The sequence below is a fragment of the Colletotrichum lupini genome, chromosome 1 (assembly GCF_023278565.1).
Source record: "Colletotrichum lupini chromosome 1, complete sequence".
Lineage (NCBI taxonomy): Eukaryota > Fungi > Ascomycota > Sordariomycetes > Glomerellales > Glomerellaceae > Colletotrichum > Colletotrichum lupini.
Genome location: NC_064672.1, coordinates 2,595,223 through 2,618,247, shown reverse-complemented (window position 1 = coordinate 2,618,247; position 23,025 = coordinate 2,595,223). Strand labels below are relative to the sequence as shown.

The window sequence follows — 23,025 nt, the reverse complement described above, 5'->3', positions numbered from 1 at the left end:
TCCGCTTTGTTTGTCGAAATGGAAAATGATGAGCTTCTTCTCTCTTGGCTTCTTTCTTCCCCTCATACACTTCTCCGTTCCCCCTCCCCCAATCTTTCTCTCGTCCCTCGAGCTGACGGGTTGACATTTCTTACTATACACTTATACGTCTTGCTTCCACGGCTGACGGTGGCCGGGCGTCCCTCTTACGTCCGCTCTGCTGCTTGTGTGTCAAAGCACTCATTGCAAACCCAATCCGGGTCATCGACGCTCATCTTTGCGTTCTCGCTGATGCAATCCGAGTGGTAAAGCCGTTTCGAGCATTTCTGTAGACAAGGTTAGCTGGCGTCGTTTGTAATGTTACTCAGGGGTCACCACTCACCAGGTTGGTACACAGGAGGAGCCTCGGCCCCAGAACAGTCAGCCCACACACCAAGCAACCACCGGCACTCTTGCGGATGTGAGGCCCCTGAGGCGACCCCTTGGGTACCAGCGTCGGATTTTCCCCGGTCTTGATGCCAAGTTTCGCCTTGCGCGTTGCAATGTGGTCGAGGGCCTCCACGACGGTGCCGTGGTCGAGACTACTTCGCGCCAACAGGTATGTAAAATGCTTGCCAAACTCGGTCATACGAGAAGGCGAGGAGAGGAGCCATTCCGACTTGAGCCTCACAAAGCTCAGCCAGGCCGCGGGGAAGTATATGCTGGACGAGAGGCGCTTGGTGAGCATGAACTTGTCCCACTCCTGCATGTACTCCCTTTCATCCGGTGGGACATCAGAGAAGTCCGCTAAGGCATCACGATGCCATTGGATGAGCCATTGATCGCTAGCGGGGGGCTTTTTGTATTCGGTGCCTGGTTGTAATGTGGCCCTAGTGATGGGGTCGTAGAGCGTCTGTCCAATATCTGGCAGAAGCACTGTCGAGCGTGTCTATACAGAGTCAGTAACGTTCTTGTGAGAGGATTTGCGAGAGAACGAACCTGCGCAGGTTTGGCGAGCGGTTGTTTGCTGCCACGACCTACTGGTTGGGGTCCAGGTGTGCTTTGGTCTTCGGTACCAAAGCGTGATGTTAAGAATGAAATATTGCCATCTGCGAACTGATCCAAATCGAACGCCTTTGTAGGTCTTCTAAGAGCAAATGGCTCCGGACCAAATGTGTACGACTCATAGCGGTGTGCTACCTCGAACTCGGCGCCTTTCGCGCGAGACTGCGGCCGGAACTCATACTGGTCATGTTGACTGATGAGATGAACCTGTAGCTGAGGCAGCGAGCTATGTGGCATGCCGCACGTGACGCAGCGGAATGAATCCAGACAGACTTTCTCGCTGGGTAGGTGATAGGTAACAGTCCCCTCTTCAACGGCATTCGCGGCACCGCGTTTCTTCCGCTTCTTGTCCCTGCCTTGAGCCTTGTCACTGAGGACTTTCAGGTTGTAATTCTTGGTGGCGCCGCGCACTCTCAGCGACCGGTTGGGGGTGAGTTCTTCTTCGAGATCCTCGTCGATGTGGACATCCCCGTTCACCGCGCCATTTCTAGGAACCTTCACTGGAGTTCCTGGTGGACTTTCGTATAATGGCTCCTGGCCGTAATCCGTGAGAAGTGAGTCCTGCGCGGCTAGCATGCCGGACACTGTGATGGAGGGCTCTGTGCCCGCTTCCACGGCCCGGATCTGGCCTGCCTCAAAGGCAGTCGTCCACTGCGCATCAATATCGATGACATGCTCTGTCGGGCCAAGGGACTGCGGTGTCTTCTTGACTTTGAGGTTTAGTAGTGCCTTCCTGCGTGTGAATAAATCTGACGATGCGGCAGCGAGGACCCAGTGTATGGCCTCGGTAGGGTTTGCATCATCGGCTGAAGAGTTGATGTTAATCGGAGGCCAAAAGGTTGGGCCGGCAGCTTCGAGCTCGACACAGAGACGGTAAGAATCAGCCAAGTCAAAGGAGCCGTTGTCGTCGCGGTTGATGCGCATGCTGTCTTCCGGGATATAGAACGGTCGTTGCAGGCAGATGCGCGCCATCCGGTTTGGGCCGCCAGGGTCCTTGAAAGACCTGATATCGCACAGCTGGCTGTTGCAGTAGAGCAAGACCTCACCAGCTTTGGTGACATGCGACAGCGAAACCTTGCATCGGGCTTTCAGGTTCACGACATCGTCGGAAGGAGCCAGGGATATTCTTTTGGAGGCCCTGTGGAAGATCCTGTTGACCTGAACACGGAGGTTGCGCTGCAGGTCGCCAACATCTCGCGCCTGAAATATTTGGTCGGCGAGCTGATGATCGGCATCCATGCGACGGCGCTTGTTGGGGCGGACCTCATGATGGCCGTTGGAAACATCTCCGGAAGCAGCGGCCTTGGAAGCCGAAGACTGGGTGTTGCCCATGCCTTGCAAGATGTTCCTCTGGAGAAAAGGGGTACTGCGCTGGCGCCGCGAGTGAAGCGTCATAGCTGGTGAAGGGGGACCATGAGAGGTTTATAGAGATAGTCCCGCTTGGTGCTTCCCAGAAAGGCTAAATGAAGACCGTAAGCCTTCGAATCTACCCTGAGTGTGGTTGCCCCTTACTTCGCAAAGTCCACTTCAACGTGGTGAGCCAGAGTGGAAAGATGTCTGGTCTCGATGCTCATTGAAGGCCTGTGAGTGAGAGGCCGAGTCTCACGAGAAAGGGGCAGTGAGGTTGCGCCTCACCGTTGTCTCCTTTCTGGCGTCTTGAAGCAGAAAATGCAGAGTGGCGGGCTGCACAATCCGGATAAGGCGCAAGTCAAGTCTAGAATTTTTGTGCCAGACCTGAGCCAAAGAGGTGTCGTGGTGACTCGAGAGCAATGCGACAGGAGGGCCGAGACAATGAGTGGGACCCAAGGAACGAGACGCGACCGCGACTGTGACTCGGGTCTTGGTCAAGGAAAAAGGAAACGAAGCCCGGGCGGTAGGCTGCTTGGACAAAAAAGAGAAAATCGAGCCTAAAATATGACGGACTGCAAGACTAGAAAACCATGTTCTAGCTTTGGCTGAAGAAAGGCGGCGCGTTCCTGACGGTCAAGAGTGGTGGCGCTGGGCGATGACAATAACAGGAACAGGCTGTGATAGAGCGGGAGTGGAAGCGCGTCGTTGTCGATGGCTCAAAAAACGTGGACGGCAATCCACCCCCGGAGCAATTGAATTTTGGAGGTGGACCGGGGGGGCTTTCAGCAAACGTGTTTGTTACTGGCCAGTGTTGCCAGACTCTCATGCCCCCTAACTACCCGTGAAACTAACTGCCCAGGGCAAGGGGTCACCGCAGCACTTGCTCGATGTACGGATACTTGCAGGTGTCTTCTACTGTGCTTAGTGCCTGCTCTGGTTGGCTCTAGGCTTCTGGCTACAGATACCAGCGAAACATGTTCATGATTGGTCAATATGCTCTGCTAGTGGGTCCTTTCTCTCCAGGCGAAGCGGAAAGCACCCGACTGCGCAAATGCTCGCCCCGACACCCAAATCAAGTTGGTCCTGCTTTCCCGAGTATGGAACCCTGTCTCGAATTTCTCGAACAAATATTTCTGTTTCCTTCAGGCCAACTTGCACTTGAACATGACATGATGTTTTCCTCCAGAGCTAGAGCTGCCATCCGCAAGGCAACTCGGCGCAAAGCAAACGACGGCCAATCTTTGCCTCGCCGGCCAGGATCTACTTGCTCCTATCCAAATTCCGGTCATCCCGCACTTTAGCATTCTTTGTGTCGATGCTGTTACGCTTGGGAAACCTGATGCTGCCAAACTGCGAGCAAACTCACTCTCAAAGTTGGAGAGATCGAGGACTTCCACTTGCCTGCTCTTTTTTTTTCCCTCATCTTTCCTTTCTCTTCAGGTGCACAGGCCATGTGTTTGCGGGGGTCATTGACAAGCGTCTACTGCAGCCCACGGCAGCCTTGAGGTGTCCCAAGACGCTAGTGCAAGGCTGACAGCTCTTCCCCGTTGGTGGTTCAGTGAGGTGACTGTTGCGCGCACCTGCCCCACCAACTCCAACTCACTTGCAAAGGTGTGAACCTTCCTCCACGAGTCTCTCCAAATACATTACCTTACACTTTCCTTCTACACAAGTGTGTCGTTTTGCGCACTGAATTCTTCCTCCATCTCCTATTGCATGTTGCATGAGTGAATCGCTTCTGCAGCGTGCCGTCGTACTTGTTAATAACGGACTTCCGGCCGCTGGCGCATAACTGTCGCAAACGTCATCACTCGACAGCTTCAATCAGCATGCGCTAAGTTTGGTGTGCAACTCGACACTCTTCTGACTGGTTACATCACCGGACGGCTCTACGGATAGTTTGAGCACAGGTTAGTCACCAAGTCCAAGACAGCCTCTATTGGAACATTCCCTAAGATGCGACTCCTATCGATGCAGGGCACACCACTACTGCACCATGGCGTCTAAGCGGCAAACCACAGCCTCGAGGCCTCGTCGCGACTCAGCGAACGCTACAGGTTCCCAATCTACTGCCAAAGATCGAATGCGAGTTACCAAGGCTGGAGCCCAAACGTCCCCGAATAAGCTCACCGATGGTCTCCGATCTAAAACTCGATCCTCGACTCGCTCCCACATTCAGTCATATGTTGGCATGGAAAGCTCTGATGAGGAAGACTCCATTGCGGACGAATCCGAAGATTTTGAAGAATTACCACGCACCTCACGCAAGAGTCCCCGAAAGACGCCGACCAAGGCTAGCGACGGAAGAGGGGTTAGCCGGGCCGGCACCAAACGCAAGTCGACCACCACTGCGCGAGACTCTGCCCTTAAGAGAGGTCGAGGTCGGCCTCGCAAAGTAGAGGCTTCACCGCGGAAAGCCAAGCACGACTTCTCGGACGAATCCGAAGATAACGGGTTCAAAGACGAACTCTCAGATGCCAAACCTACCCCAAAGACCACTCCGGCTAAGCCACGAGGGAGGCCACCGAAAAATAAGGTGGATATCGACATGAAGACTACAAGCCCTATCATTCCAAACTGGCTCGACCCTCAAATTGCGCATTCAATCTGGGTTCAGATATTTCAATTCGCGGCGATTTCAGGCGATGAGCAGGATACATTGGACGTCAACTGGATCCTCCATACGGCCAGGACGTGCAGGCAGTTCGCTGATCCGGCATTGACCGTTCTCTACAAATGCCCACCAGTACGGGACGAGACCAAAGCATATGGGCTTGTGGAATTGCTCGAGAAGCCGCCATCGCAGACTACATTCAACTATAGAGCGAAAATCGAGGCCCTCCACATCGACGTCAGACTGGTGTCTTTACGAGGCCTAACATCGCCACTGAAGCTGATGCAGAACTTGCCTCGTCTCAAAGAGGTCCTACTCGTGCATGGATTTGACCAGGCCCCTTTCCGAAAGCTGAAGGAATCCATCAAGTGGACTTATCCTGACGAGCTCTTTGAGGCATTTGAGGTGTCTCCTACTGCCGCTGCTGAGGCTGGGGAAAAGACTGCAATAACACGGCTCCAAAGCTGGCAGTGGAGCTCCAGGCTGATGGACAAGAACTGGGATGCGAGCCTTGCGAGACTTCAAGAAGTTCACCAGATGCCGAGCTTCGTCTCTTTACGGAAACTCAAGTTTGTGAACTACCAGATGCCGTCCATCAGACTAGACAAAGATCCCGAGACCAATCCCGAATTGCTTGCCGAAGATCAGAAGTCTGTGAGCCTGCTTGCGAACTCTATTCTTGCTCTTCCCAATCTCGACGATCTGGTCTTCGAATCGTCGACAATCATTACTACCTCACTATTTCCCCTGCTCCCAGCAAGGCTGAGACGCCTAGAGCTAGTGAACTGCGCGGAAGTCATTGCCGACGATTTCAGCTTGTTTCTGGTCACGAAAGGACATCAGTTGCAGTCGCTTGTGTTGAATCACAACCGTTCACTGAACCTGTCCTTCCTTACGGTGCTGGGAACTGCGTGTCCGCACCTTAAGGAGCTGCGTATGAACCTACAGTACTTCAGCTTATTGGAATCGAGTAACGATCGACTTCCCTCCTACGATACGCTATTGCTGCCGAATGAGGTTCCTAGCTGGCCGGCATCTTTGCAAGTGGTTCATCTGGAGAATCTTCGTCACTGGAGTTCCGGCGCAGCTGATACTGCGGTTGCTGAGGCCTTTCTTCAATCATTGATTGATAGCGCTAAAGAGCTACCGGATCTCAGACACATCTCCATCAAGGCAATGCTCAGCATTTCCTGGCGATCACGCGTGGAACTCCGAAAGTCGTGGCAGGAGAAGTTTGAAAAGATCTTCCTTCGACAAAGCCCCGATCCAAAACCACACTTCACCCTGCAGAAACCGTTGCCCGTCGAGTCATCTCCCCTGGTCGTTGGGAAGCGGAAGTCCAAGAAACCTGCCGCAGAGCCATCCCGGCGGAGCAATCGAGTTGTGTCCCATGCTTCGGGTACCTCTTCTCGCGCTAGCAGCACGTCGAGAGGGCTTCGTGGCCAGCAGCTGCAGCCCAAGTCGTACGCGGAGCCTGACAGCGACGAATTTTACTCTGAAAACGATGTCGATATGGGAGAACCCGGAGAAGAATCCAATAAGGGCGAGACCGACGAAGCCTCTGAAGAAGCAGCGGCAGACACATTTGTACAAGGCATGTGCAACGTTGTCGATATCCACATCGACAACCAAAAGCCTCGGGAGCATCAGTATAGCATGGATGACTTCCTGAACGACGAACGCGACTTTGAGGTCGATGACGAATGGGATAGCGATATGGACTACGCGTAGGATTGATTGTTTCTTCGTTTCCCTTTCCTTGTCGGCGAGAGGTACGCGCATGACCTTTTTTTTTCATTTTGGCTTTCTCAGAGAACCACTGAGGACGATGCAATTTCCCTCAGATATTGTATAATATTACAACTTGGCCGTCTTCTACACACACGGGTCCATAGCTCGATACCATGGAAGACGAGACGACGAGATAGGCTATGGTTTGGCTTCGGAACATGGGGAAGGGCTTGACTGGAACTCGCTTGGTTGGCCAGCATGGGTTTACGGAAACGGGTATGGATTATGGATATGAAATGACGGGCTAGGCTGAAGGCCATGAAAGAGGCAATTTGGGGTCATCACAGGTGGCCTACCTTACCTTGTTATGAGGTACCTCAGATCATGGCTTCTTCTATACCATGCAGCACAGAAGAAGCAGTAAACAGTTGCTCAATGGGAAAAAATGGAGAGAAAAAAAATTGGCTTGCCAATGCAGGCTCACTTCTTCTTCGTTGACCTCGGAGGTGCCCAATACGCCGCGCGTCAAATTTCCTCCTCGCAACTCGAGGCACGGAGAGCACGTACTCAGACGCCCACTTGATTTCTTGTATTTTCCTACACGTAATGGAGCAAAAGCAAGCGAGGAGGCAAGGGTATGTGCCTCTCCGACTAACAGATAATTGTAGTAGTAGTAGTAGTAGTAGTAGTAGTAGTAGTACATCTTCGTCGCCGCTGTAAAAGGGGGAGAGAAGAAAAAAGAAAACAAGAGTCAATAAACCCTTTCCCCCGTCTCCGATCCCACCAAAATCGCAACACAGAAGCCCCATGCCTTTCCTTCTACATCCCTCTCAACGTACTCTACCACGTGACGGTGCTTGCTCCCACCTAGAACGCGGCACCGCCCATGCCTTCACCAGCCAAGCTCTTCAAGCTCTGCTCGCTCACGTCTACCCTCGTCTTCCACGCCTTGGACTCCATCTCGAGCTTGTCCCACATCTGGAGGCTCTGCCGCAACTTATCCTGCTTCGCGTCCAGCTCTGCGCGGGCCTTTTCCTCCTCCGCCTTGAGTTTCTTGTAGTGCGGCTCAATGTCCCTCGTGATGCCCGTCGTCGTCGGGAGCAAGGAAGGGTCGATCTTGCCGCCGGGGATGATGGGCGGCAAGGTCGCAAGCATGCTCTGCGCGAGCGTCAGGCGGACGTTTCCGGGGCCGCCGTGCTGCGAGGAGGGGCCGGTAGGGGGGTTGAAGGCTTTGGGTGCTGACGATGTGCTCAAAGGTGTTGTGTTGGAGGGGTTGGCGCGTGGACCGGTTGGGATGCTGGAAGGTCCGTTGCCAATGGCAGAGGGGGATGTCGTGGGGGCAGGGGCCTGTCGAGGGGATGGACCAGACCACGAGCCTCGTCCACCGCGGGCGCCGTATCCGCCGCCCCTGGCCGGAGCTACGTAGCCTCGGGGGCCGGCCGGTGGGATTGTCGGGCTAACGGCGTCTGCGCGCGAGGGTGGCACGCTCGGGGTCGGCGGGTGTCTAGGTGGCTGGACAGCTGGTGAGCTGGCGGGCGCAGTGAAGTTTCGGGTCGCGGCAGGGCCGGTTGGAGGAGCACGTAAAGCGGCGGGGCCTCGAGGTGGTGTCTTTGCGGCCGGCGGGGCCGGCTCTTGGGGGGCGGCGATCGCGGAGGCGGCGGAAACGGCGGCGTTTGCGGTGGCGTTTGCGGCAGGCTTGGGTGCTTCGCGAATCGTCGTCGTCATCGTGGAGGACGATGATGCAGCAGAAGCACCGGTCTGAAGCGGTGTAGGTTCCCGCTCTCGCTCTCGCTGCTGCTCCCGCTCGACTCGCTCGACACGCTCCCCACGCTCCCTCGATTGCGGCCGCGAACGTGCTCGGGTGGAAGGAGGAGGATGCGGTGACGACTTGCCTGAAGCTGATCGAGACGTGATCGCTGACGAGATGCCAGAATCTCGGGGCGGCGAGGCCCGTCTGTAAGAGGATCCTACGTATCTCTCGCCCCCACCGCCGCGGCGGCTCGTACTACGAGACCGTGGACGGTAGTTGCCACGAGATGCCGGCGCAGGCGACCGCCGGGGTGGACTTCTATCCCTAGGACCTCTGTCGCGGCCGTATGGCGAACGCGACCGGCGTCTAAAAGGTAATGAGACCGTAGTCTGCGCAAAGGGGGGCAACGAACGGTACCTGTCGTCCCGCCGATCAAAGTCCCTGTCTCTGTCCCTCTCACGCTCTCTGTCTCTGTTGTCGCGACGCGGCGGCGATCTGGCTCGATCGCTTCTCTCATCTCGGATGGCTGGAGATCTTCCAATGGGACTGCGGCGCCTTGACGGGCTACGTCTCGGCGAGGGCCGTCTCACCGGAGGAGGGCTTCGAGTCCTGTCTCGTCTGCGCCATGTGTCGCTCTGAGGGCGCGGGTCTCTATCACGGGACCGGTCACGTCGGTAACGCTCAGCACTGCGCGAGCGGCGGCGCGCAGGAGACCTTCCGGGGACATAGCTATCCGAGGTCAATGGCGGCGTGCGGGCGCGGTCTCTGTCGCGGTCTCTTGATCTCGGGCGATCTCTGGTGTCTCTGGTATCTCGGTCTCGGTCTCTGTCGCGGTCGCGAGATCTTGGCCGGTCTCTGTCTCTGTCACGATCACGGTCGCGATCGCGGTCGCGGTCACGATCTCTATCTCGGTCTCGTTCGCGGTCTCTCAGTGGGCTTCGGGCTCGTCGAGGGGAGCGGTCGCCGCCGCCACCTCCACCTCTAGGGAAGGGTCTCCAGGACTCGCCAGCGCCATACCTAGTGACCTCGCCGTCCTCGTACCTAGGATGTTTCGTCAGTTGGTTCCATTGAGAATGGCTCGACGCAGTCGGAAGGCTGGGCAATGATGATTCAGTGCAAAAGGGACATCGCTCTATGCTAGCCTGCGAAGAGGTGTGATCGCCGTACAGGTCCGCCGTCTGAGAAGGGGCCGTGACAGGTACCAAGCTGGAAAGCAAGCGATACACTGATCATCGGTGCCGCGGGGTTGCAGTTCCCGAGAGCGATACTCCGGTATGAAGTAATCGTGGAATATGCCAAACTCGATCAGGCAGGTCCTCGATGAGCCCGGGATGAACTGGTGGGAAAGACAACATGAGCTGCCAACAGCTAACACCACTTACCTGCTTCTCCGATCGCGATCCATATCTGTTCGTGTCGTGTAGCCTGCAGATCGGCCGAAGACAACGCTCGTAACAAAAACCTCCTGACGATGGGGGGTCGTAGATCTTTGCTTTGCGCGCGCGCGCGATAGGTTGTTGGATTGGGAAGGTTGATGGGTCAGCTAGAATGCGCGCCAACGCCAGACGTCGATCGTCCTTGGATGGAGCAGCAGGGCTCCTAAGGATGCAAGCAGCAAAAAGCGTCCGAGGATTGGGATCCGGCCCCCCTGAAAACCAGAGGGTACCCACAAAACGGAGGCTGAGAGACAGCTGTGAAGCGCGCTCAGACGCGGTTGTCCGGATAAGATAAGTGTACGTCGGCTGTTGAGCCAACCAGAGCGTACTATCGAACGTCAGTGCTGGTCCACAAGTTGACCTTTCGGCTGGGACCAATCAAAGCCGAGAGAATTGACGATGGGCTGGGATCTAAAGTGATTTGCCGGAAAAATTGTAGACGCCGACACGACTAGGCGAGTCTTGAAAGACCACGAAAAATGTTGCGGTAACAGGATTTCAAAGGAAGGGTCCACTAACTAAGTATCTCTTACACTGGGATACTGAAAAATAGGAAAGTCAGGCCACTTGCTGCTGTATGCCTTCCTCTCACCTACATGTGCCAAAATCTAGTGCAAAACATATCATCAGAAGTTCAAAAAGCAAAAGATGAACCCGTGGAATGGCTTTGCCAATCGCGGTGAGGATTTGAGCCTCACGCGGGGGTCGAACCCGCAACCTTGAGATTAAGAGTCTCACGCTCTACCGATTGAGCTAGCAAGGCGGGTTATTGTGTGGATTTTGTGATCCACTGTTGGAGAGGAAGCCCGTGACTCATCTCTTGAACCCCGCCGTCCTCTTGGTGACAGATGCTCCCTCACTCCCCCCCTACACAGAGTATAGAGCATTATGGTGGCTCAGTCGACTTCGGCGCAACATGGTTGGCATTGTGGTGGTGTATCAACAGAATTCTCTCGCCAAATGCCTAAGGTACGTCGCTGACACCCATCCCGCGCTCGAAGATTCCTCGCTACCAAAAGTGTCTCTTCTCTCTCAAAATCCTCCGCTCTCCCGTGACCAGCGTGCTGCGGACCTGGAACATATCTCCGTCCTCAACGCCAACCGCGTAGGCTTCAGTACCCAGTTGTATATATGCTGCACTGCACGCGCCTCCCCCCGATATCTCATCCCAACTTTGAAGCAGGCTCACTCAACCGGCGCATGTCAAGCCATCTTGTCATCCTCCGTAGTATCACCATTCTGCCGAGCCGCGAGCATATCCAGCATCCAATTCTGGACCTCCTTGGCATGGGCCTGCGCCATCTTCTGGGTACCGTTCTCCGGACTCCGAATCACTGTGCCGAAGCGGCGCTTACTTACTCTGTGCTTTGTGTCTGCACGAGACCAGCACGCGTGATCATGCTCGACGTAGATTTGAGAGTGATCCTTATACCAGGGTGCAAGCTCGGTGTCGACGTCAGACTTGACGGGTCGCAACATTCCCTTGATGAAGCAGGCGACTCCAGCAATTTTGGCTTTGCAGTCTACCGTGAAATGATTAGCGGGGGAAGAGCACGTTACTGCTGTATGGTGAAAAGACATACCTCGTCCAGTCAGAAGCGCCCTAACTCCACTATACGACCGACCTACACCAAGAAGAAGAATGTCGTCGGCCTCCTCGTAGAGCTGGATGTAGTTGTCCCATAGGTAGTTCGCCAGCTCCTGAAGTTCGCCCAGGAGCTCAATCTCTCCTGTCTGCTGGGTGTAAGGTTCCATATCTTCGTCTCGTAGAACCTTGTTCGGGACGTTGACATCCATGACTGCAATGCCTTGGCCAACAGCCCAATCGATGTACTGTTCGACGCTATCAACTACCCAGGCATTATGGGCCTCCACGTGGCGGTCAACCACATCAGGTTGAGCCAACACCTCCGGCGGATCATGAAAGATGATGAGAATACGCCGTGCGGACGGAATATCTGGTGTTACGAGGACCTGATTCTCGTAGGATTTAAAGAGCATATCTCTTTGTATGAAAAGAGGAATCATCTGATGGCGTTGTGACAGTGCTTGCCTTTGGCCGAGCCTGATGTGGTCGTTGAGTCTTGTAACATGCAGATCTTGAATATCCGGCATCGGGATAATGCCAGGTCTCATGCATTCCCAGTACGGCGCGTGGTAGCTCTGCACCTTGGCGAGGACCCTGGCCGCGTCCTTGTTCAGAGATGGCAGATTCATCTTCGGTGGCGGTTCTCCCATCAGCGTACGAGCAACTGATACCGCTGACGTTGAGATGGCTTGCAGGTTGTAGCCACCCTCCAGACACACGACGACCTTGCCTTCTGCCAAGGACATGAGCATGTGGGTCATGTGTGAGTAGCAAGCAGGGCTCACGAAGCATCCACCGAGCTCGTCTCCGTCGGCAGCATCGAATCCTGCGGATATGACAACCAGGTCGGGATTGAACTCCTTGGCGATAGGCATGATGATCTTTTGAAAGGCGGCGATGTACTCGCCATCCCCCATACCCTGATCGTGCCATCCAATGTTGATATTCTTTCCCAGTCCAGGCCCTGTACCGCAGTGCTCGAGACCTCCATCCGGTATTTCCGCATTCTCTGGCGGGCCAGGGTAGAACTGTCCGTTTTGGTAGACATGGAGGGAGATGTACAGAACATTCGGGTCGTCGTAGAAAATATTCTGAATGCCATTGCCGTGATGAACGTCCCAGTCTAAAATCAGTACCTTTCTGCAGGCCTCTGGATATTCTTGCTGGCAGATCTTGACGGCGACGGGCACGTTGTTGAAGAAGCAGAAGCCGAGGGGTTGGTCGTACTCTGCATGATGGCCCGGGGGTCTGATGACAGCAAAGGCATTCTTGACGTTGCCCTCGACGACATGCTTGCAGGTGTCGATGGCGCCGCCGCAGGAGAGAAGGGCTGCCGTGAATGTCAGACTGCCCACGTAAAGCGAGGCACGGCCTTGATCATATTGCCGACTCGTTTCTCGTAGCGTGGGGTAGTCCATCTTCGATAGGCTCTCGACCCAGTGATAGTGCAGCGGAGTGTGTGTGGTAAGAATTTCTTCCTTAGTTGCTTCTCGAGCGCCAATCCTCCACATGTATTTCGACGGGTTGTGACGCATCACCTCCGTGATTTTGCTTTCCGGGCCATTGAAAACTAAGCCATTCCTCTTGAATGCTTTGAAAATTTCCTCTATTCGGCGAGGGTCTTCCGGGTGATGAGGCGTAGTCCCAAAGTCGGCGTTGACGTGAAGCTTCATGCGGTCATCGTAGCAACATGCCGTGGGTAGTAGTCCTCGTCTGCGAATCGAGTCATCGTTTAGAATTTCTTCATAGTCCTCTTCGTCCTCCTCATCCTCGTCGTCGGGCGATGTGGTATTCTCGTCTTTTTGTACCCCGTCAGCAGGCACTGGAATTCCATTGGTAGTCGTGATGTTATTTGAAGGCTTATCATCCCCGCCCATGACGACGTCCGGGTCGCCGCCTTCCATGGTCAGAAACCGGCTGTGTCGACACGCCCCAAAACGCAGATGATGCTTATCGTGAGTGATACGGGACGATGACAGTGTCTGATACTTCGGGCAGCAGAGCGAGATCGCCGTGGCTGACCAACAGAGACTTTCCAAGGTACTGATAGCCGGGATAGTTCGAGCTAGGACGGAAGGCAGTCCTATGTCTCAGAAAGATGAGCAGGTCTGACTGAATGCTCTGCCCTGTTTCCGAAGGCTGATCGATCTTCAACCACACAGGAAGAAACTATCCAGGTTGCCCAGAAGCAGGCGGTCTTCTAATGCCAGGTCAGTTATATATTCAGGATTCGTCTAGGTGCCGAACGCTGAGGAACAGCAAGGCAGGCCAAGTGAAAGACAAAGTGTATCTTTTGCGATTTGTTCTTTCGTAAGCGCATCTCTTGAATAAGTGATAGCATCAAAAACACCTCTCGGCATGAAAATGAGAACTGGGAAAGATCAAATGAAGCTTCTTTGTTGCTCGGTCTTGATGAAAGGCAAACGGCATTAAGAGAAACACTCAAGATGCGCCATCTCAGCCAGCTCGCTCGATAATGGAACACGAGACTGATCAGACTGTCGCTTGACTGCCATACATAAAAAAAACACTTTGTGAAATAGTAACTGACCTTTGTGAGAACGACAGTCCAACTTTGGCTGCTGCCCGAGATGAGCTCAACAATGAGTTCGGACAAGGCCGCCGCCAGCTGTAGTAAGGTAGGTCGGTCTGTCGCAAGTCTGATTACAGGCGCAGCGCCTGCAGATGATGATGGTATATCTGGTGTAAGAGAAGGTTTCGAGAGAAAAGAGATATTAAGAGCAGGGTTCCAGCTGCGCAAAGACAATGCGCTGCGCTGATGGGAGACAATGCCGTCGTGTAGGACGGCTATTAAGTGAGTGGCCGGGTGTGAGTGAGGATGGGAGAGGCTTGGGCCACTGACAAGGCGGGAGCTGGCCACAAGCTCGCCGCCTTGCAGGGTGCACCCGCCACACTTACGCCCCTGTAGGTCGCAGCCTTGCACTAGCTAAGAGATCAAGTCCGCAATCCACCCATTGCTAGATTCCCGAATAAGGCAAGTTCAGTCTGTTACTGCACTTCTTGCCATCATAGCATTGAAGATACTAACGAACTACAGTGCAAGTGGTGGAATTTGCGATAGTGTTACTGATAAATAATGGTAATACACTACCTAGGTAGTATAGATTGGCGGGAGAAGGCGGCATTGCTCAAAACACTTATGTCTCATGCGCGAAAGACGCGACATCAACCCGACGAAGATGATACGAGGCCATTGACAGTGACTCTATTAGGATCTGCATTACCCTGACTAGCTTTTATCTCACTCTCAATTGAGATAGACCATCATGGGACATTGGCCCGGCCCATTTTGCCTCCACCCGGAAACTCAGCATGCTTAGTAACGTTGCCCTCCATAGGAATGACTTCGCTCGGCGAGAGCTCGACCATCATCTCCTGGTGGCGCCCAGATCCCTCTCGGCCGCCGGAACGCTCCCGGAGGAGGAATCGAGCCATCGTGGCTGCCGTCACGAACAAGATGTTTGTCCAAGTCGTCATCAGAGGTAACGATGCCTCCAATGCTGGTCAAATCAGCAATGTCGAAAAGCCACGGCCGCTCGTCTGTCGCGGACTGGATCGCTGCTACAAACGATTCCTGGTCCTGGGAGAATGCGGGGTGCTTCAAATTGACATCCATTACCAGCCTCTTCCGAGGGTAGTTGAACAAGTTCTCGAAGTAAAACATCAGGTCTTCCGGATCGAGCTTGGCATACGTGTCCACAATGCGTTCGCGAATGCTGGTCTCGATCATAGGCTCGAGTGGGCTGCTCTCGTCAACCTTTAATAGATGTCAGTATTGATTAGATTCTAATACCACTGCGCCTGCAATATCGAATTGCAAGATGCCAAATACCACTTACAGGTTCTAGGTTCTGCTCTAAGTTCGGGTAGATGTAATGCCGCACAAGATTCTTCATCGAAAAAAAAAGATCTCTCATCTCGATCAGTTCGCGAGTTGAATGAAGTCTCATGTGACTGGTTCGGACATCGTTGACAAACGGCTCCGGCTGACTGCTCCGAGGACGAAGAAGTTCACCGTGAAAGTAAAAGGCGTAGAGCCACCAACGATAAAGAGCACGGCGAAGCTTGAACTTCTCTAATTCGTTAAGTTGACGGCAGTCCTCAGGTGTCGCAAACCAGTGGAGTTGAGGGAATAATTCCTCCCATTGTCGTGTCACCAAGCAATACTTCAGCAAGGGCCTCAAGTCTCGTTCAACAAGCGTGACCGATCGAGGTGACGGCAAAGTAGTTCTTGGTGGTTTGTCGCCGTCCAAAGCCCCTGTATTGTGCTGAACACCGCCACGGGATAAGGTGACGCCCGTCATGTCGCCCGGAAATCTTCTGAAAACTACTCGTCGCGGCTGAAAGGTATCTCCATACTGGCTCATGTCTTGGTCCGAAGCCGTGAAGACTTGGAGAAGCTCGGGCAAGGGGCTGAACTCTCGCTGAAGGACTGGTAGCAAAATTGCCGCCTTATTTCTTGTCAGGAGTCCATGGAAAAGAGTGTTGACCTGAGCCAGGGAGAGTATGCTTCGGACATCGAGTTGATGGTAAATATCGAAAATAATCTCAAGGGGAAGCCCTTCGAGGCCGTCCAATTTGCCAAGATCGCCATCCGCCAGGTCTGATTGCAGCTGTTGGCCCACAAATAGTGATGAGTAAGTTGAAGACATCTTGAAAGCAATCAACGGTTGTCTATAGCGGTCTATGTGTAATGAAGGCGATCGTGGTCTGAAAGTTGATCAAGTATAAGGAAGAGGTTGATCCGATAGAGCAATGCAGAGTCAGGTTTCGGGCTGGGGGATGTGTGTGGTGAGAGGGCAGTCTGACTGTAGTTTAGTCTGATGGTGATTCAAATTGACGATGATTCAGATGAACAAGTCAGAGAAGCAACGGAACGCCTTCGGCAGCAAAGATAGTACGAGTCGAATCTATGGACTTCTTAGAGGCTTCATCCCAAAAACAACAGTGTTGACAAACGCGCGACTCACTGGTGTATTGCAGCATGTTGTTTCCAGGCAGCTCCTTTTAGTGAACCTCGTGACAATGAATTCGCTGGCGTCTTTTGATGCTTGCCTGCTGATCAAGGACGGACAGAATGAGCTAGAGCCCTTGGTCTAGCTTTGATGCTGAAGGGAAGCTCTGACGTGCGCTTCAACAAATTATCACCGGATAAGAATCCAGTCACAATAAATGTGCGTGTATTTCGGAGACTGATTCGTCTCGTCTGGCCTCACGGATGAATGAAATCACCGGTGAGGTATCGGATCAATGGGTTTACTTCCTGATAACCCCGACGTTGGGGCTATCAATAAGGGCGATGATGTAGGTCGGCATTATTTGCACAGAAGACGCGATATTGGTCGAAATGGGCTGGCAGATGTCCCGGTTGGCCATGCTTGCTCACACAAAACGCAGTGCTGAGTTGCTGAAGCAGTGCTGCAGGAAGGGAAACCTCAACGCGAAGGGGGAATCGAGGTCAAGTGAAAGGGTAGACGCGACGGTGACGCAGAGGACATGCACCAAGGTCCCGATTGCTGACCTAATGTTGCTCAAGCTCAGGAGGTCAAGCCGCACAGGTACCACGAGTTTCCGGTCCAATATGACGGAAGTTGTCTCCCTACCTTACCTCCAGTGGGTTCCTTCCCCGGGGAGTTGGCGTCAGGGGTACCGTATCGCTCGTGATTGTGGCTAGGGTGCTTGCGCCGCATTAGCCAATCATTGAGAGGATGTTGGAGCCGACAGTGGGAGTACGTATTTTGCTATCAAAAGCTTCGCACCGCTTGCTCGCACCTATGAATGAATGAATGATGCCAGGTATATACCGTATCTTTCACCTGGCGTATCTCATGCTTCTCTGTCTTCTTCTTGTGCTCCAGAGTTCCTCGGCATTTCAAAATTCTTGAGCAAAAAGAGAAGAAAAAAATTGGCCCTTTGCCAGTCAATAAACTCAAATATGCCCGAACAGCATGGAATCTCATTATTACGCAAACAGTGCCTTGGTATCCAGCTCGTCCTTCGCCGCGCTCTTTCCACCCTTGCTTCTGAGGCCAAGCTCGCCTCTCTTTGCCGCCCGCTCTACCTCCTGCTCCGTCCGCGAGACGTGGCGAGTAGACTTCTTCTTCCTCAGGTCCGCACGAATCTGGTTCGGGGAGACGAAGCTTCGGCTCTCCCAGATCTTGCTTCCACACATGCTGCCTTCGAGTATGACAATCGGGGTTGCCGTCCACCGCGGACCAATCTCTACCAGGGCGACGTCTGTCTTGCCTCCTCTGAGGACTGACTTTCCAGTTTCCTCCTCCGTCTCGGCATCGACCTCCTTGACCTCGAAGTCTGATTGTCGCAGTGTCAGCCTTGAGTACGCAAATGCGGTTGGTAAAGTAGCAGTCGGACTTACAGCGGATCCAGATCTTCTCGTCAACCCAGCTAATTCCCATCACGTGGTCCACGAAAGGCTTGGACTTTCTCGCTCCCTCTGGAACACCGAACACCATTGTCATCAAGTTCTTGATGACTTGAAGATGAGGCTCGGTGTCGAATGCGGCGTCAAAGGACAGTATAGGACGGCTGCCCTTAAGACAGTTACCCGGGAATCGCAACTCCTCCATGGTCATGATATTTTGGATGTGTAGACGCACACTGGGGCCGTTCGGTGCCTTGTCAATGTCAGTAATGCCCACCATCCTCGAGATGAACTATCGTAGTGGGAAACACTCACGTTTGCCAACCACATGTACAAGTCCTGGTGCTTCCTGGCCTCCAGGTAGCAAATCTGAGGTGTCGAGTTGAGCTCGGCGAGTTCGTTGAGGACGTGGAGTTTTGACTTGGTATCGAACTAGAGCGGTTTGTCAGGATCGAGAATTGTCGATGAGGACAGCCAGCAATGGCGGGGATAGTACGGACCTTGCTGTCCAACTTTCCGTGGGGCATCATCGAGTGAATATCGGTCATCAGGTGTCGGTGTCTGTCGAGTTCAAAGGTCAGCGTGACTGCCATGGCACATGGAGATCTATTGGCGGAGCTTCACCTGTAAGTGACGCCTCTGCTTGAAAGAACCAGAGCGCGCCTCTTCTGGCGCACCTTCTTGACGCCATTGGTCGGCGCCTCAGGCTTGTCGGCCTTCTTGGACAATGACTTGTATACGGAAGCCATCTTATCGAGTCACGAAGGTGGTGTGGGGTGTGTTGGCGACGTCGAAGATTGATGTTTGACGCGAAGAAGATATCGCAGCCCACCTGCAGGAAACAGAAGCCGATGGTTTGCGACCAGCCCAAATTTTTTTCTTTCCGCTACAGACGGGACGCCTGATAAGAGAGCTTATCGGCCAGGCGGTGACCCGGTGTAGCGGGGCACACACCCACTTAAGAGGTTCCCTGTGGTGCCAGTGCACCTCGAACCTTTTTAATGAGTAAGGGAGGTACGTACCTAACTCCGGCGCATTCGTTCCCTCCGCTGCCCTGTCGCCCAGACCGTGTCAGAGTGTGCCACAGAAGGGGGGGACAGTAACTCATGCGCGGGCTAACCCAGCTGAAGAGCGAGGGGGACTCGAGGGGCAGGGCCAGGCGTGAGGGGATGGGCACCGCAGCACCTATGAGTACCTAGCGCGCGGCTGGGGGGAAAGAAACTTTGTGGATCGCAGCAAGCTTGCATGCCCACCTCAATTTCACCTCGCTGGAGCGCTTCGAGACATCCTGACCAGTGTGATGCCAGGACATGGCTTGAGAAAGACCCCGAAATTTGGGAATGCGGTACTTCAATGTAAACACATGGCTGGTTTGACCACTAAGGTATTGAGCTGGGCCAGGGGCAGAAGCCACTCTGAGCTCAGAGGAACACCTGTCATGACGGCAAAAGACCTGAGGTAGTAATTACCTACTGTATTGGTGCATCTGAACGGGTACGTCAGAACTCACGAACACTTCCTGATCAGGTTGAAGGCGGCCAAAGATGCGACCCGTTTATTCGAGGTACCATCGCACATTACGGACATCCTCGCTAAGGGGTATCTTGTCTACGGTGTGCATGTTATATGGCGAGGACAGGTCGTTGGATGGAGCAGCCACAAAATGCTTCGCACATCACCAAATTCCACCTAGAAGACGCTCCCTCAAGGCATTAAGATGGATTCATTCAACTACGTAAGCATCTCAGAGCGATCGTCAGAAACGTCAAATCCCAGACAAGCCGCACTGAGCCGTATAAAGGAGAACAAAAGAAAGGCCGAGACTATACTCCGTCCCTTCGGAAATCATAAAAAAGACTCATTGGATTCCTAGTCATTCCTCGATGCAGCAGCCCCTCCTTGACCAAGTGGCGTACAGATTCCGGGGCATGTGTGTGACATGCCATGATATCGACCGTAGCAGCCCTCCCAAAAGGCCGTGAAACAGTTTCGCAGAAGGGGATTCGCTTAACAGCACTTGCCGCTCTTCTCTGCACTGTTGTCCGCAGGTGTGCTGAGCGAAATGCCGGCGCCGGCTCCGATCGAGGCTTGGGGTCCGTCGCCCGAGTCGAGGGCCTTGCTGGATACGATGCGGTAGATCTCTGCGAGCGAGACGGATCACGTTAGCACTTGACTGTCACCAGATACCCCTGATTATGTATGCGAGTTGCAAAATACGGGAGTAGACGCACCGGTCAAGATGTTCTGGAATGCAAGCTCGACGTTGCTGGCATCGAGGGCAGACGTCTCAATGAATGAGAGGTGGTTCTCGCCTAGAGCACCGGTTAGCGAACTCAGGGTCTACGGCACTTCCCCCTGACGCCTTCACCGCAACGTACTGGCGAAAGCCTTTGCCTCCTCTGTAGGCACTGCTCGCAGGTGGCGCAAATCGCTCTTGTTTCCGACAAGCATGATGACGATGTTGGCATCGGCATGGTCTCGCAGTTCCTTCAACCACCGGGTGACGTTCTCGTATGTCTGGTGTTTGCTGATGTCGTAGACGAGGAGGGCACCGACAGCTCCTCTGTAGTAGGCCGAAGTGATGGCACGGTAGCGTTCCTGGCCGGCGGTATCCCAAATCTGTGCCTTGATCGTCTTGGAGTCGACTTGAATGGATCTAGTGGCGAACTCGACACCAATTGTCGACTTGGAGTCCAGGTTGAACTCATTGCGGGTGAATCGACTGAGAAGGTTGGACTTTCCGACGCCCGAGTCTCCGATCAACACCACTAGAAGATGAAAATGTCAGCTGGCCCTCACAGAAGCCCTGTGGCCACTATGCGATAACGTCGCCAGGTCGGATCGGTCGTTGGCGCACCTTTGAAGAGGAACTGTCGGAGGCTTCGAGTTAGCGCAAGGAGGGGGAGGCTTGGGAGAGCAGTTGGAGAGGGAGAGGGAGAGGGGCGGCAGTAGGGTCAAGGGGTCTGGAAGATGGGAGATGGGAGGACTCACGTCATATTCGTCGTTGGCCATGATGTCGGATTGTGTTGCAAATGCGATGGGCAGGTGTCTAGGAAGTTGTAGGTTCGTTGGTGTTGCGAAGCGAGGATACTGCGGCTCGATGGAGGTGGTGCGCGGCCCCGAGAGATAAAGCAGTTGAGTTGAGGCGAGGCAAGGTGTAAGGGTCTGGAACTGAACCAGACTGAGAGAGGTGGTGGACAGTGCAGGTCAAGGCAGCATAGGGTGGTGGGTGAGGCAGCAAAGATTGAGGTGAGGTGGTGGTGTCGGCACCCGGGCAGTTCTAGGCCACAGAAACTCGCTTTGCCTGGAGGGAGGTAGGCACTTTAGGTAAGGTACCCAGAGAGCAAACAGCCACTGGGAAAGGGGAAGTCGGGCGTACCTAAGTGAGGTAAGGGTACTACTGGGGGTTGTATTCCGTCGCAAGCCAGCTGCAAAGGGGGCTTGTCGGGTCCTGGGTGCTGGAAGATTGGGAGTATCCAGGTACAGGAAGTACCTTGACAGCCAAGGTACTTTGGCTCATGGTGCAAGTTAATGATATACCTCAGAGCTCTGCTAACGTTTGATACGCATGAGAGACTACCGTGCTTTTTGCACTATTGAGTAGACGAGCAAGAGGTAAACATATTAAAAAGAGGAGTGATGGATATGTTTATTTCTGTGAAAGAAAATGGGGGTGTTTGTTTTTCAAGGTACAGTTGGAATCAGAAAGCCATTCGTGGTGTTTTTAGAAACCAGCAATTCGGCATCTCCCTGCCGCCAGATCATTCAACTGGTGGGGTTGTCAAGTAACTGGAACATCCATAGTATGCAAAAAGGTCAAAGACGTACTTTGGGAAGAATGCAGATAGATAGACGACACGCTGGCCAGGAAAGTACCAAAGATTGATCAATGCCTTTGCTTCCATGACTTCAATGGCTACCCATTCCCTGCCCGGGCACATCAAAGTCGAAGGGGGAGATATGGTCCACGTTCCCGGATGTGCTGAACCCGCTGAGCCACACCACCGCCGGGCATGCACCAACCACGTTCGTCACATCGGCGTCTCCCTTCTTTGCCTCGAAGATTGACAGGACATGGAGAGGTCTGCAGTTGACTGCAGTGTGCGAGGATCCAGAACGGGATCCCGCCGTCGGTAGCCGGAAGTGTCGCGTTTCACCTCAAGCATCACGTGTGCCCAGGCTGCGGTGTTCAGAGAGGACAACCTCAGCATGGCTCAGGTCGCTTCTTCTGACCCAGCTCGCCATGTGCCCTGAGTGTCACACACAGCTTGATCTCTACTGAAGTACCAAAGAAGCTGACGTAGTCCATTTACACGCACTGCCCCCCAAGCAACAGCACTCAATCTTCAACGCCACATGCATGACACAAACTTCCAGATTGAGCCTTCCATAAGGTAAGCTGAGCTTTGTTTACCGCTGAGGTCCGTAATCACAGGCAGATTCTACAATTTGTCGAGATTCAGTGAGGTGTACCTAGGTTTTGAACAATTTCCTTGCCAGTTGAGGTGATCATCTTTAGATCGTCAACACAGGCAAAGGAAGCTCCTGTCTGCGTGTGCACACTTACCGTATCCAACCAACTCCCTAGTTGATCAAAGTATCCGTAGAAAGTTTTCTTTACAAGTGCCGACTCTCTGAAAAGGATCTGATCAGGTCCCTTGAGTAACTGCCTTACGTAGATGTGCCATCTCGTACGTTCAGTAACGTTCAAGAGGTCGTCGGTGGAAAGTTGCTTCTTATCCGAGTGCTTGCAGGACACTGCTCTCTGCACGCCAAGATGTTACCCGCTGCCTTCCGCTATCGTTGGAAAGGCAGGTCCAATTAGAATAAGGTACCCGTACCTTCCTTACCTTCTTCCATGGTAGCAGACCTGTGAACACTGAAGGCACCGTGGGCCGTGGAACCTTCCCTGAAATGCTGCACGGACACTGTTCCATGGCGCCCTGACATGCATGTAAACGCTCTCCCACCGCTCCGGTGCATCCTCGATATTGAATCGTTACTTTTCGCGCCCAATTTCACGCCAGCAATCCCATAAATACCTGGTTTTACTCTGTACAAAATTCCACATCTCCCGCCCCTCTCAATTTTCAATGTATTGATTGCCCTTTGGTACCTGACGAGTAGGGA

At 53.6% G+C, this 23,025-nt stretch overlaps 8 protein-coding genes and 1 non-coding gene across 9 annotated transcripts; 1 reads left to right on the top strand and 8 right to left on the bottom strand.

Moving 5' to 3' along the window:
* Positions 1 to 185: 185 nt before the first annotated feature.
* Positions 186 to 2,418, bottom strand: CLUP02_00733 (uncharacterized protein; the record flags this gene model as incomplete). The annotated part of the gene is made up of 3 exons (XM_049279780.1): positions 186 to 305; positions 362 to 907; positions 958 to 2,418. 3 exons carry the CDS (start codon positions 2,416 to 2,418, stop codon positions 186 to 188), a joined length of 2,127 nt encoding a protein of 708 aa, XP_049135737.1.
* A 1,951-nt stretch (positions 2,419 to 4,369) lies between these two features.
* Positions 4,370 to 6,718, top strand: CLUP02_00732 (uncharacterized protein; the record flags this gene model as incomplete). Its single annotated transcript, XM_049279779.1, has 1 exon — positions 4,370 to 6,718. One exon carries the CDS (start codon positions 4,370 to 4,372, stop codon positions 6,716 to 6,718), a length of 2,349 nt encoding a protein of 782 aa, XP_049135736.1.
* An 867-nt stretch (positions 6,719 to 7,585) lies between these two features.
* CLUP02_00731 (uncharacterized protein) lies at positions 7,586 to 9,873 on the bottom strand (the record flags this gene model as incomplete). Its single annotated transcript, XM_049279778.1, has 3 exons — positions 7,586 to 9,197; positions 9,486 to 9,509; positions 9,851 to 9,873. The coding sequence occupies 3 exons, from the start codon at positions 9,871 to 9,873 to the stop codon at positions 7,586 to 7,588; spliced, it is 1,659 nt and encodes a 552-aa protein (XP_049135735.1).
* Positions 9,874 to 10,594: 721 nt separating this feature from the next.
* On the bottom strand, positions 10,595 to 10,667 carry CLUP02_tRNA008. The gene has a single exon. It is a non-coding gene; the product is annotated as a tRNA-Lys (tRNA).
* A 440-nt stretch (positions 10,668 to 11,107) lies between these two features.
* CLUP02_00730 (histone deacetylase) lies at positions 11,108 to 13,396 on the bottom strand (the record flags this gene model as incomplete). The annotated part of the gene is made up of 2 exons (XM_049279777.1): positions 11,108 to 11,427; positions 11,488 to 13,396. The coding sequence occupies 2 exons, from the start codon at positions 13,394 to 13,396 to the stop codon at positions 11,108 to 11,110; spliced, it is 2,229 nt and encodes a 742-aa protein (XP_049135734.1).
* Positions 13,397 to 14,829: 1,433 nt separating this feature from the next.
* CLUP02_00729 (F-box domain-containing protein) lies at positions 14,830 to 16,165 on the bottom strand (the record flags this gene model as incomplete). Its single annotated transcript, XM_049279776.1, has 2 exons — positions 14,830 to 15,270; positions 15,353 to 16,165. The coding sequence occupies 2 exons, from the start codon at positions 16,163 to 16,165 to the stop codon at positions 14,830 to 14,832; spliced, it is 1,254 nt and encodes a 417-aa protein (XP_049135733.1).
* Positions 16,166 to 17,475: 1,310 nt separating this feature from the next.
* On the bottom strand, positions 17,476 to 18,644 carry CLUP02_00728 (brix domain-containing protein; the record flags this gene model as incomplete). The annotated part of the gene is made up of 5 exons (XM_049279775.1): positions 17,476 to 17,825; positions 17,890 to 18,148; positions 18,211 to 18,327; positions 18,396 to 18,456; positions 18,520 to 18,644. 5 exons carry the CDS (start codon positions 18,642 to 18,644, stop codon positions 17,476 to 17,478), a joined length of 912 nt encoding a protein of 303 aa, XP_049135732.1.
* A 1,258-nt stretch (positions 18,645 to 19,902) lies between these two features.
* CLUP02_00727 (Ras family protein) lies at positions 19,903 to 20,907 on the bottom strand (the record flags this gene model as incomplete). Its single annotated transcript, XM_049279774.1, has 5 exons — positions 19,903 to 20,036; positions 20,127 to 20,207; positions 20,274 to 20,663; positions 20,753 to 20,765; positions 20,887 to 20,907. The coding sequence occupies 5 exons, from the start codon at positions 20,905 to 20,907 to the stop codon at positions 19,903 to 19,905; spliced, it is 639 nt and encodes a 212-aa protein (XP_049135731.1).
* Positions 20,908 to 21,656: 749 nt separating this feature from the next.
* On the bottom strand, positions 21,657 to 22,845 carry CLUP02_00726 (uncharacterized protein; the record flags this gene model as incomplete). The annotated part of the gene is made up of 7 exons (XM_049279773.1): positions 21,657 to 21,822; positions 21,884 to 22,052; positions 22,129 to 22,190; positions 22,261 to 22,337; positions 22,382 to 22,408; positions 22,463 to 22,653; positions 22,746 to 22,845. The coding sequence occupies 7 exons, from the start codon at positions 22,843 to 22,845 to the stop codon at positions 21,657 to 21,659; spliced, it is 792 nt and encodes a 263-aa protein (XP_049135730.1).
* Positions 22,846 to 23,025: the final 180 nt, after the last annotated feature.